The following is a 13,267-nucleotide window of genomic DNA, read 5'->3' as shown; positions in this document are numbered from 1 at the left end:
GTACTTTTGGGAAAATTTCTGCATCTTCTGTGAAGACAGACGCAAAGCAACCATTTAGTTTCGCTGCCATTTCCAAGGCTTTACATTATAAGCTTTTCTGACCCCACTTGTAATGATCCACACTTGTCCTAACTTTTCTCTTTACATAAGCTGACAGTCCACCTTTATGTTCTCACTGGTTTGCATAAATATTCTATCTTCTCTTTCTTAATCAGTTTCTTGATCCTCCTTTGCTAGGTTCTAAATTGCTCCTTAATCTCAGGCTTGCAACTTTTCCTGGAATCATTATGAACCACTTGCTTCAGTCTAATACAATCTTTAACTTCTTTCATTAACCACAGTTAATTTACCTTTCCCTTTGGATCTTTGTGCCTCAGAGGAATGTATGTCTGCTGCAGTCACTGTAGTCTTTTCTTTCAATACCAGCTATTGCTTTTTATTTATTCATTCAGGGGATGAGGGTGTCACTGACTAGGGCTCATCCCTAATTACCCAGAGAGCAGTTAAGAGCCAACCACATTGCTGTGGGTCTGGAGTCACATATAGGCCAGACCAGGTAAGGATGGCAGTTTCCTTCCCTAAAGGACATTAGTGAACCAGATGGGTTTTTTCAACAATCAACAATGGGTTTATTATCATCATTAGACTCTTAATTCCACATTTTTTTTTATTGAATTCAAATTCCACCACCTCCTGCCGTGGGACCCAGATCCCCAGAACATTATCTGGATTGACAGTCCAGCAATAATACTGCTAGGCCTTCGCTTCCCTGCTTGTCCACTATAAACCTTTCAATAGAATATCCCAATCCACCGTAGTTACTTCTGCCTCATTGCTTCATAATCTCCTTTCTGCACATTTCGGAGCCTTGACAGGGTGGATGTTGAGAGAATGTTTCCCCTTGTAGAGAGACTGAAACTAGTGGGCACAGTTTAATAATAAGGCAGATGAGAATTTTTACTGAGATTGTTGGTCTGTGGAATCTCTTCCTCAGAATGTAGTGGGTACTGAATGATTGAATGTATTCAAGTCTGTGTTAGATTTTTGATAGAAAATGGTGACAAGGGATATGGGGGGTGGGCAGAAAATGGGGTTGCATTGTCCGTGATCTTATTGAATAATAAAGCGGATTTAAGAGGCTGGAAGGCCTACTTTCAACTGACAGACAGGAGGGATTACATTACTTAGTTTGAGGGTAAATACTCTTCCTGTATAAACCAAGTCTCTGCAGTGGGACATGAACCCACAACCCTGACACTCAGAAGCAAGAGGTTGCCCTCAGAGTGACAGCTGACATCTACTGTCATAACCTGTGTGTATATTGGTTGATCTCTGCTTAAATCCAATATCCTGTCAACACCAGATTGCTTTGACCTGTCTGTAAAGAATTGCTACTAGGCTAAAGTGTTGAAGTTCGTCAAGAGAGAGACAGCAGGTCCCATGCAAATGTAGCACTTGGGAAGTAGAGGTTTCAGGGGTCCCAGAGTTCCTGGAGATGATTTTGATTAGCTTACATTCAGAACCAAACTGACTATCTTGTACCTTTTCTTTACTCTCAGACGGGAGAATTAGTGCGGATCTACAAAGGCCATAACCACGCCGTCACAGTTGTAAACATCCTGGGAAAGGTGATGGTGACAGCCTGCTTAGACAAACTAGTGCGAGTTTACGAACTACAGGTAAGCTAGCTGGTGTATACAGCTCTGTCACTGTGTAACACTGGAGTGTAGTACTAGTGTATATAACTCTGTCACTGTGTAACATGAGTACAGCACTGGTATATATACAGGTCTATCGCTGTGTAACACTGGAGTACAGTACTGGTGTATATAGCTCTGTCACTATTTATCAATGGAGTACAGTACTGGCTTATACAGGGGTGTCACTGTAACACAAGGTTGCAGTGTTGGTGGGTACTGTTCTGTTTTTATTCTTTCACAAGTGTGGATCATTGCTGGACATCATTTATTGCCATTGCTAATTGTCATTGAGAAGGTGGCACTAAGTCACCTTTATTAAATCACTCCAGTCAACCTGCTGCAGTGACACCCCCATAGTACTATTAGGGTGTTTGAGAATTTTGACCCAGAGACAGTGACGATATATTTCCAAGTCAGGATGGTGAGTAGTTTTGACGGGAACCTGTAGGTGGTGAAGTTCCCATGTATCTGCTGCCCTGCCCTTCTAGGTGGAAATGATTGTGGTTTTGGAAGGTGCTGTCTAAGGACCTTTGAACTGCTGCAACGCATCTTGTAGAAACAGCGTTGGAGGGCATCAATACCTAACTGCACTCATCCAGGCAAGGGGAGAGTTTTCCATCGCACTCCTGACTTGTCTGACTTGGGTTTTAGGGAGTCAGGAGGTGAGTTACTTGCCGCAGTATTCCTAACCTCTGACCTGTTATAGTGGCCACTGTACTTGTATGACTAGTTTAGGTTCTGGTCAATGGTAAACCCAGGAATTTGATAATGGGAGATTCAGTGATGGCAATGCCATTGAATGTCAAAGAGTGATGGTTAGATGATACCTTGTTGGAGATGGTCATTGCATGGTATTTGTGTGGCATGAATGTTTCTTGCCACTTGTCAGCCTAAACCAGGATATTGTTTCAGGTATTATTGCATTTGAACATGAACTGCTTCAGTATCTGAGGAGTTGTGAATGGTGCTTAATATTGTGCAGTCATCGGCAAACATCCCCACTTCTGACCTTTATGATGGAGTGGAGGTCACGATGAAGCAGCTGAAACTGGAACTCCTGCAGTGATGTCCTGCAGCTGAGATGTCTGAGCTCCAACAATCACAACTATCTTCCTATGTGCCAGCTGTGACACCAACCAGTGGAGAGTTTGCCCCCCCCCGATTCCCATTAATTCCAGTTTTGCTCATGCGCCTTGATGCCAAGGCAGTCACTCTCACCTCACCTCTGGAATTCAGCTGTTTTGTCCATGTTTAGGTCAAGACTAAAGCCAGGACCTGCTGCTGGAAAAGTCCAAATTGAGCATCAGGTTATCACTTTAGTCTCGTCCTGCCAATGTCTAACACTGGAGAACATTATAAGTGGACTTGGGTCTGTCACTATATAATAGAGGTGCAATGTTGGTTGTTTCAGTCTGTCATTTTTTAACTGGGTTGGGATATCTGAATTTAGGTCTGCTACTGTACAGTTACAGTACTAGTGGATGCAGGTGCTAACATTGTATAATACTAACGTACAGGTCTGTCACTATGTAAGACTGGGTGAGAGTATTGTTAGGTACAGGTCTGCCACTGTACGACACTAGTGTACAGTCCTGGTGGGTGCAAATGTCTGTCACCTTTGATCTGGAACCTGCATGATAAGAAAATCTCGTGTCTTTAAAATGTCTGTGGAATTTGTACTTGGGTTTAAGAACATTTGAAAAGGTCCCACCTCGGGTCTCAGTAAGATCACCCCTCGTTCTTCCAAACTCTAACAAGTGTAGGGTCAACCATTCCTTACAAGGCAATCTCTTCAGTCCAGACATTAGCCTCATGAATCTTCTCTGAACTGTTTCCTGTGCAAATCTGTTCTTGCTTAAGTCAGGTCACCAAACTGTACACATCCTTGTGGCCTTAGTAATTGTAGTAAAATTTACAATGGCACCATAACTTGGAGCAGGAATAGACTATTTGCCCTGCTAAGCCCACTCTGCTATTGAGTAAAATGATATCTGCTCTTGGATTTCAACTCCTCTTTTCTGCCTGCTCCCTACATCAGGTCATTCATTCAACTGAAGCACCAAAATCTGTCTATGTCTACCTTGGATATACTCAACACCCCAAGCCCTCTGAGCTAGACAGTTCTGAGGACTGTCAACCAATTGGGGAAAATAATTTCTCCTTGTCTCAGTCTGAAACAATCTGACCCTTATCCTGAAACCCTATCCTGTGTTATAGGTTCCCCAGTGAGCCAAAACAAACTCTGTGCACCACTTCAAGACTTCATGTTTGTTAATGAGTTCTCCCCTCATTCTAAACTCCAGAGGATATAGACCTTTACTTCTTCCATCATCTCAGAGACACCTCTCTCAGCCCAGAAACCTTTGCCATACCATCCCTAATGCACATATTACACATTGAAACCAAAACTGCACAACATGTTTCTGGTGCCAAAATCATGTACAATTGTAGTGAGACTTCTTTAGTTCTGCACTTCAATCGCCTTGCAATAAAGGTCAGCATTCCATTTGCCTTCCAAATTGCTTCGTGACTTTGTGATTCACACTAAAGATACGCAGATCCCTCTGAACCATATCATTCTGTAGTGTCTCTTCATTAAAATAATATTCTGCTTCTAATTCTTCCTGCCAAAGTAGGCAAGTTGACATTATACACCATCTATCATATATTTTCCCATTCACTTAACCTTATGTATCCTCCTCACAACTTGCTTTCTAACCTGACTTTCTATCATAAGCAAATTTGGCTGCAATACATTCAGTCCAAGTTATTTCTGTAGATGCAAGTAGTTGAGCCCTCAACACTGATCACGGCAGCACTCCACCAGTTATTTCTCCAATCTGACCCATTTATCCGGATTTTGTTTTCTGTTGGTTAGCTGTTTTATCACCATCAATGACATGAACTGTTACCCTTTCACATAGCACCAGCCATGCTGCAGCAGGACAGTGTTCTCACACTCCTAGTGTTTCTCAAGCTCCGTACAGAGAAGTCTGTTTACTGTTTGGAAATAATAAGAAAACCAGAATTTCAGAAGGTCTCAGAGAAGTGATGTGTGACCCAGCTAAAAGGTTCTGAATCCTGAAATTGGTGTGAACAGCTCAGGCATACAAAAGAGCCAAGGGTTTGTATCAGATATCAGCTTGTGAGATTAGAAACTGTTGCCTGCTTAGTTCAAGAGGAACTGGGGAATGGTACACCGTCAGGACTGCTGTGACCCGAAGAGAGGGTTCATAGCACTCTGACTTGCTGGTGGTAATGTACCTGTGAAGCTGGCTACAGGTTTGTTGCTGTGTAAAATTACAGTACAATACTGATGGTTTCAGGCCAGTCACCTGTACCAACCACACACTGTTTAGGTTCTGCCCACAATTACCTTGTATTTTAATGCTGGTGACATGGTCTTACATTTGAATGTTATCTGCTGCACAATCTCACACAAACAAGTGTGACGGGAAAGAGACCATCTGGTGAAATGTATCTGTCATATTGTATTTATTTCTAAAATACTTCTGAGGACATTAAAATTCATGTCTTTGTTTCCATTCCTATGTCTTTAATTTCTTCCAGCCCTGCAAAACTTTGAGACACCTAAATACCTCTACTTCTATCCCCCTCAGTCAGATTTTAATCATCCCATCATTATTTGAACTGTCAAGAGTCCAAGCTTTCTAACCAAATCCATTCACTCCTCCTCCACCCCCCACCCACCACCACCACTCTCCTCTTGGATCCTCATGTAGCTCTGTGTCTCATTCTGTTTGATTGTGTTCCTGTGAAGAGCTTTGAGATTGTTTACCTGTGTTAACAGGGCTATGTTTACCCAATTTAAAGTTAAGCACGAGAGCATGTGAAAGAATTGTCTAACAGAGTGTCATTTTTTTTCTCTTTTGGTGTCTAGTCACATGATCGTTTGCAGGTATACGGTGGCCACAAGGACATGTTGATGTGTATGGTCATACACAAGAGCATGGTGAGTGTCAGCAGCAATCTGATTAAATATGAATGCTCAACTTGCAATGATCCACTGGAATCAAGGAGATGTCCCTGTCCCCACCTGGCTCTGTGATACAGCAATGAATGGCAAGGTCACTGCTGTAGTATCTGTTTGACAAATCCAAATTGTAAATCCAGTGAAGCAGAGGACTGGACTAATGATCTAGAGAGAAACAAGTGTTCAGATCCCACCAGGACAGCTAGGTGGGAGGTTAAATACAATGAATGGAAAGCTCAGTGATGACAATTAAACTCCCAAATTGTCATAAAACCAATCTGGTTCCTTCCTGTCCTTGAAGTAAATCTGCCCTCCTTAGCCAGTCTGATCTTTATGTAATCCCAAATGTAGAGCAATGTGGTTGATTCACAACTGCCCTCCAACATGGCCTAGCAAGCTGCTTGGTTCAAGATCAGTTATGAAACTCATGGTGTTGGTTCGATCAGCAATTTGGTTTTTTTTTGCTCATAGATCTATACAGGTTGTTACGATGGTAGCATACAGGCTGTGCGATTGAACTTGATGCAAAACTATCGCTGTTGGGTAAGTATGAAAAGAACTTTGTATATTTTTATACAGCAGTTGGTTGTTGCTGTACCCAGCTCTTGCTGAATCTGCCTGTTTCCCTGACTGTTGTACTCAGCTCATACTGTATCTCAGCCTGTCTGCCCCTCTCACTGTATCTGCTCTTTCCCTGACCCTTCTGTGCCAACTTCACTGTATTTCCCTTTCGTGAAGCCATGCTGACTCTGCTTGATTAGATTATGATTTCCCAAATGAGCTGCTATTATTTCCTTAATGATTTATTATTGGAGAAGCATTGGAATCAATGTTAGGCTATTCCGCCCATAGTTACCTGCTTTTTGCCTCCATCCCTCCAGTACTTCTCCAAAATCCAAGGAATTTTGAAAAATTACACCCAATGCATCCATTATCTGCGTAACTCCCTCTTTTACATTCACTGCTCACAATGTGGTCTCCTTTACATTGGCAACACTAAATGCAGACTGGGTGACCGTTTTACTGAATACCTCCACTCTGTCAGAATGGCCCCGACTTTCCAGTTTCAATAAACCACCTTGTTCCTGTGATAACATTTTGTCCTTGGCCTGCAGCAGTGTTCCAATGAAGCTCGATGCAAGCTGGAGCAACAATGCCTCATTTTCCACTTAGGCACTTTACAGCCTCTAGGATTCAATATTGAGCCCACAGTCAGGGTATGATTACTGTCCTCTGTTTCTCTTACACCCCTCACTCTCTGCTGGCCCTGTCTTGTTTGTGTCTTGTTGGCTTTTTCTCCTTTTTGCGGCTAACATTTACACCTATTTTTCATCTCTGTCACTCCTTTACTACCTTTATCACCGCCTTTGTCTTTTGCTCTGGGCACCCTCATAATTTATTCCTCTTGCTCCTCTGTCAACAACGTAAAGCAGCATTTTCCAGCTCCTTTCAGTTCCAAAGAGGAGTCATACGGCACACGAAACTTTAACTTTGTTTCTGTCTCTACTGATACTACCAGACTTAAGTTTCGCCAGCATTCTGTTTTTATTTTGGATCCGGAAATTGTCTCATTGACAGGAGACAAGAATATTGATTAATGGGTGCTTTTCAGATTGAAGGAAGATTCATAATAGCGTTCCCCAGGGGCTCTATGTTAGGACCTCTACTGTTGCTGATTTCAAAATTTGTAGATGATACAAAACCTGGAAGTATTGTGAGTTGAGGGGAGGATGATGTTGAACATCTATAGGACAGACAACTTGGTGGAGTGAGCAGACAAGTGGCAAATGAAGTTAATTGTAAAGGAGCTGAAGTGATTTATTTTGGTAGCAAGAATGTATAGAGCATTTTTATTTTGAAAGGTGGAGCAGAGGGACCTGGGTGTATATGTGCATTAATCATTGAAGGTGGTTGGACAGTTTGAGAGTGTGGTTACCAGAACGTACAGTATGCTGAATGTTATTAATAGAGCATAGAGAACAAGAGCAAGAAGGTAATTTTAAACTTGTATACAATGCTGGTTTGGTCCGGAGAATGAAGTTTTGCATCCAGTTCTAGGCTGTACACTTCAGCCACTGAGTGTGTGTGTGCAGGAAGGATTTACGAGAATGGTTCCGGGGTGAAACGCTTCAGTTACTTGGATAGATTGAAGAAATTGGGGCTATTCATTTTGGAGAAGGGTCAGGAGATTTGATAGAGATATTCAAAATCATGAGGGGTCTGGAGTACATAGAATAATACATTCCCCATTAAAGGAATCATGAACTAGAGGACTCAGATTTAAGGTAATTGGCAAAAGAAGCAGTGGCAACATAAGCATTTTCTCTCACAGTGAGTGGTTCGGCTCTGGGACACACTACTGGGGAGTTAGGGAGATGAAGGGTTAATTGAAGGGTTCAAAACAGAAGTAGCACTTTATCTGAAAGGGAAGAGTTACAGGGAGTAATCAGAGACTGATGCTGGGTGATTTGTTACACAGAGTGCCAATACAGGCTGGACTGAAGACCCTCCTGTGCTGTGTAACCATTCTACAAATCTACCTGACGTATTCAAATATACCATCACCATCCCCATCCCCACCCCTTCCCTCTGCCCTCCCCATTGCCCCTCCTCCTTCCCTCCCGTCTTACCCCTCCCTTTCACTCATTGCCCCTCCACCTGTTTAATTGTTTGCCTGTTCCCTTGCAGTGGTCTGGCTGTACTTTGATTTTTGGTGTTCTCAGTCACCTGAAGCATCACCTGTTGTCTGATCACCACAATCCCTCCTTCCAGACCCTGAAGTGTCGCTGGCGCAACTGTGACGCTTTCTTCTCCGTGAAAAATGGGTCCAAACAGGTGAGGAAAGACCAGGGACTAGGAAAGAACAAGGTCACATTAAAAATTACTAGTCAGGGCCAATCAAGTCAGCACTCTGTACCTGAGGCAAAGTTATAGGTGGGAATCTAATCAACGCCAGCCCAGTTTATTTGACAGTCACTTAGGAGTGAGTTACAGGCTGTCATCTAATCAGGGGTTTATAATGAGTTTTTATGTACTGTAGTGTGGATGTTCTATAGATAATAGAATCGAAATAATATATATAATAATGGGAGTGAACTAAAGGCAGGAATCTAATTGCAGGTTTGTGTGGTTGGGTGAGTTACAGTCTGCAATATACTGTGTGTACGATATCAGATACTCTGATCAGGCTTGAATCTAATCAAGGGTTTTGAAGAGAGTGTCTTGGATAGATAAATAAATAAGATTCTTGTGAGTGAGTTACAGACTGGAATCTAACTGAGGGGTTTGTGAGGTTCAAATGTATGGGTCACCTGTCCTAGCTGGAGTTTGCAGTCTCACCTGTCAGGACAGTGTGGGTGTGGAACAAGGCCTTCACTCCTTGTCTGTCTCTCTGCCTATGGTATTCTGAAACCTTGTTAATTGATTTTTGCAGGATGTTCCCAAGCACCTTTGTGAGCATGCTGAGGAGAACAGCCAGTTGGACCCATGAGAAGATATTTGACCTCCCAAATTGGGAAGCAGTTTAGAAATCTTTGTGAAAAAGAATCGTCTTTACACAGTACATTTCCATCATTCCGAAGTGATAGTCTCTAAAACTTGCTGCAGATCTTGGAGGAGTCTCGATGGCTTCACATCTGGACTAAACCGACCAGCTGCAGGTGTCACAGATCTGTATGCCCTGCAACACAAGCTGTGTTGCCTGAAGGGCGAAAGTTGACAGAATGGGACTTTAAAGGCATGAAACGAGCAAAGTAGTGGGAGTACCGATCAACAGTGACTGCTGCGCAAGCTTGTGCACACTGTGTGTGTGTGTGTGTGTGTGCGCGCGCGCGCATATGTCTTGGACTGCATGCAGGTGCGTCTCAGTCTGTGTGCATGATTTGGTTTGTGTGTATGATTTGGTTTGTGTGTGTATTTGAGAGTCTGGGTCTGTGAGAGTGCATGTGTCAAGAGTGTAATACAGTGGATTTTGTAACTCAAGTATACATTTGTGTGGCAGTTTCCCACAGTTCAAGAGCTGCTGTGTGGAATCCTTGCTGATTCCTACAGCCAGTAACTAGTCTGTCATTTTGAATACCATTTATTTCTTATTGTTTATTAATTTTATGCCTATTACCTTGATAGAGAATTACATTCAGATGAAAATGTGGTTTCTGAGTCAGGACTAAGTTTTTTTTAAGAAAATATCTGGAGTGGAATTTGTGAGTGTGTTTTGTACGTGTTAGGGATTGTGAATGGATGTAGATGTTGATGCTCAGACCATATTCTGAGGAAAGTCTCGATTCAAGTCCAGTCCTGATGGTGAAAACCATGGCTGGAGTAGAGACACGTTCTGGTGGGTTTTTTGGTTAATACTGTGTGATGCCTGCTACATATCACTGCGGTTTTATTTATTCTTTGGTTCGATGAGATTATAGTTTGACTGAGTGTGGGGTCACAGTCAGGCCTTGAGCAACATTGCAGCCTGACCATGACCGTTTCATTGGATTTTTTTTTTTAAGTAAGGCTTTATTTTCTTCAAGATTTTAAGCTTAAAATGTACCAAGCTCAATAATTGGATGAGGTATCAAGAAAAGATTCTTTGAAGGATAGGTTAGCTCAATGAAACTGTGTACTATGAGGCTGTGAATTGTGCATCCTTTTCACACTCTGTTGGTAACATATGGCACCAATGCTGAGTACTTTGTCCCGTGTGTTGTGAGAGCAGAGAGGCTGCGTTTTGTACCTGCTTTCTGCGGCTACGCGTAATGTGGCCATGACTTTTAGTGTGTATTGTATACGGCCCCTTGAGGCTGTATCACAAGTGGCCATGAGGCTACATATTATGTACACCATGTATTGTGCAGCTGCATATTGTATATGATTGTGAGACTGCGTCATGGATGAAGCTGTGAACTGTCAAGAGTGTGATCGGAATGAATGTTTACAATAAATGATTTTACACTGATTGGAAACTATTTCAAGAATCTGAATAAATGTGACTCAGGATGTATTTCTGAACCTGATGTGTTGTGTAATGAATTATGTTCATCTAAATTCTATTTCTGACTTATCCCTTGTACAAAATGGACTAAACTAGCTTATCAGATGCACTTAACCTGGCCCATTCTACTGCCCCAGACTGTATTTCATAGGAAAACAGGTATGTGGGGTTATTCTGCATTGATACATGAGCTACTGCAGATACTCCTGTACGGTACACGTTATTCACAAACACTACGCAGATCACAGAACTGTTACCTACACTGGCTCTCAAATGAGCAATTTATTTTGTCATACTGTTGGAACCTTGCACATTCTTCATTTTCAGATAATAGTCTAATTTCCTTTCGAATGTTGCAATTGAACGTGCCTGCTCCATCCTCTCAGGCAGTGCATTCCATTTGCTACAGTGAAGAACATTGCTCTACTCAGCCTATCTTCTATGATTAAAATTGATCTAGACCCCTACCTCACTTCTAAATTCCATTAATTATATTTTGCCTTTCCCTGCTACTTTATTAGCAGTTTTTTAAAAAATCTGGTTTAAGTTATCTAGTTTGGCGATTTACTCTCAGGTTAGAAACACTGACCACCCCCTTGTAAAGTCACATCGAGATTAATGTATGACAACCAAGTAGCACAAAGTCTTCTACCATCTCCCCCATGCATTTGTGACCAAGGCTGGAGGGAGGGCTTCTGATTTACTGACCAATTTTTGCTAGGATACCAGGCCCAACATTCCAATAAAAGGAAAAAACACAAATCCTGAAACCTAAAATAATTTTTGCCCATATATCTTAGGCACACATTGCCCCCACATAAATTATGTCTGTGTCTCAATGAAACAGACTGAACTCCAAACCTTTTGCTAGTTGAAGGGTTTTGAACCTAGGAGTTTGCTCTTCTCTGAACTTTTCTGGATGAAGTAGGGCTATTAAGATTTCCCCCTTCCTCAAAAGAAGCATGGCACAGTAGTGCAAAAGTCAAAACTGAGGCAATGGGGTTATTTTATTTTATCAAAAGCTCCTTGAGATTGGATTTAAGGACTTGCTTTCAATCTTGCCAATTCCTTTATTAGGTGATCCACTCAGACTTGCCCATTGCAATGTTAAAATTAATTTCATCACTATGCCAAATAATTATCAGCCATTAAACTGAAAGCCAGAATATGATAATTTCTTGACATTACAGTTTTTAAGTTGGAATAAGACATGTTTTAAGTAACTTGACACATTTTATACAGAAAAACCATTACCCGAAACCTGTCGTCACAGCTAAACTGTTGTTTCTGCACCAAGTAATTAACAGTATGAGACACTTTGCAGATTCAGGATTATCTAATCTTTATGCAAGGAATTATGCTGACAGCCGATTTTAGCATAGTTAGATTTGTACTGGAAGCTATATTAATACACTGGGCACTGTGCTTTACAAACAGAAAGAATGTGTATATGTACTGCACCTGTTTGAATTCAACAAAATGGACTTGTCAGAGTGACAAAGCCAAGCTGCTGTCAATCAGCATTAATGGGTGTATTCTCCATGGCAACACCACTATGCCTACCAACAAATCACTGTCCTCTCGTACAATATAAATGTGGGGGTTTTTTCCCTCAAATTAGTATTCTTGTAAATTGTCCTGAAGAGTGTAAAAAGCAAAGCTTGGACGAATGTTTTTTTTTAAATAATACTCAAGTTCTGTATCACTGAATGACTAATTAAAAACAACAGGGAGTAATTCCTCCCACGTACAACAGATGGAAATTGTTCCATTAGAACAGTGATGAAGAGGAGATTGTTTATAGAGAGAGTTCCACTGAACAGAAGACATCTATTGGTTGATAGAAGAAATATCCAGTGTTAAAATGTAAAAGACTATTCAATCCAACAAGCAAGTGCTAGTTCATGGAGCTGTCCATTTTAGTACCACTCACCAACTTTTGCCTCTGCAATCTGATTCCATCAGCCTTCACAACACCATGTAGAATGTCCTAACGGGCTTGCTAATTATTTTACGTAATTAATCCTGGTTATTGATCCACTTGACAGAGAGCATGCTCAATTAAACTTTGCAAAGATTTGATGGCTCTGTGTATAAAAATAAAGTATTCCCATACACTATAGGAAGAACTCAGTGCTGTGTTCAGAAACACACTCACTCTGCATTCTGATTATTTCCATCTGTTACTTCTGGCTTATTTATTAAACTTAACTTCCCGTCTCCAAGTGCAAATGTCTCTTCTGTGCTTTATTTCCTTTTCTAATTGGCTGTTGTCCATTATATGGCTGACAGGCTGCTATAACTTGCCCTCCCTCAGTGCTCTGGAATAATGCAGTTCATCCTCGCTGAGCGTTTGCCACTCCCCATTCAGCTGGCACTTGACCAACTGATTTTCCTTTATTGGCTGTAAGGCTGCTGGAGTAGAGCTGTCCAGAATTGACTGCAACAAAAAGACAAGCAAAGTTCACATCAACAGGGACTGGGGAGTAAAGAAAACAACATCCCACAGAGAGCTGACATAAGGTGTAGAGCTGGATGAACACAGCAGGCCAAGCAGCATCAGTGGAGCAGGAAGGCTGACGTTTCGGG

General features: G+C 41.7%; 2 protein-coding genes across 2 annotated transcripts in view; one reads left to right on the top strand and one right to left on the bottom strand.

The window, feature by feature from the left end:
- znf106a (zinc finger protein 106a) overlaps positions 1 to 10,695 on the top strand; it is a 75,355-nt gene extending 64,660 nt beyond the window's left edge. The window contains exons 18-22 of the mRNA XM_048599762.1: positions 1,560 to 1,679; positions 5,602 to 5,673; positions 6,166 to 6,237; positions 8,383 to 8,529; positions 9,128 to 10,695. Of these exons, the coding sequence (XP_048455719.1) occupies positions 1,560 to 1,679; positions 5,602 to 5,673; positions 6,166 to 6,237; positions 8,383 to 8,529; positions 9,128 to 9,184 (468 nt within the window). The 3' untranslated portion in view covers positions 9,185 to 10,695. The remainder of the gene's footprint in view (positions 1 to 1,559; positions 1,680 to 5,601; positions 5,674 to 6,165; positions 6,238 to 8,382; positions 8,530 to 9,127) is intronic.
- A 121-nt stretch (positions 10,696 to 10,816) lies between these two features.
- heatr4 (HEAT repeat containing 4) overlaps positions 10,817 to 13,267 on the bottom strand; it is a 57,645-nt gene continuing 55,194 nt past the window's right edge. The window contains exon 17 of the mRNA XM_048599763.1: positions 10,817 to 13,118. Within this exon, the coding sequence (XP_048455720.1) occupies positions 12,975 to 13,118 (144 nt within the window). The 3' untranslated portion in view covers positions 10,817 to 12,974. The remainder of the gene's footprint in view (positions 13,119 to 13,267) is intronic.

Source organism: Rhincodon typus, chromosome 8, assembly GCF_021869965.1.
Source record: "Rhincodon typus isolate 14 chromosome 8, sRhiTyp1.1, whole genome shotgun sequence".
Classification (NCBI taxonomy): domain Eukaryota; kingdom Metazoa; phylum Chordata; class Chondrichthyes; order Orectolobiformes; family Rhincodontidae; genus Rhincodon; species Rhincodon typus.
This window is presented reverse-complemented; position numbering and strand designations above follow the sequence as displayed.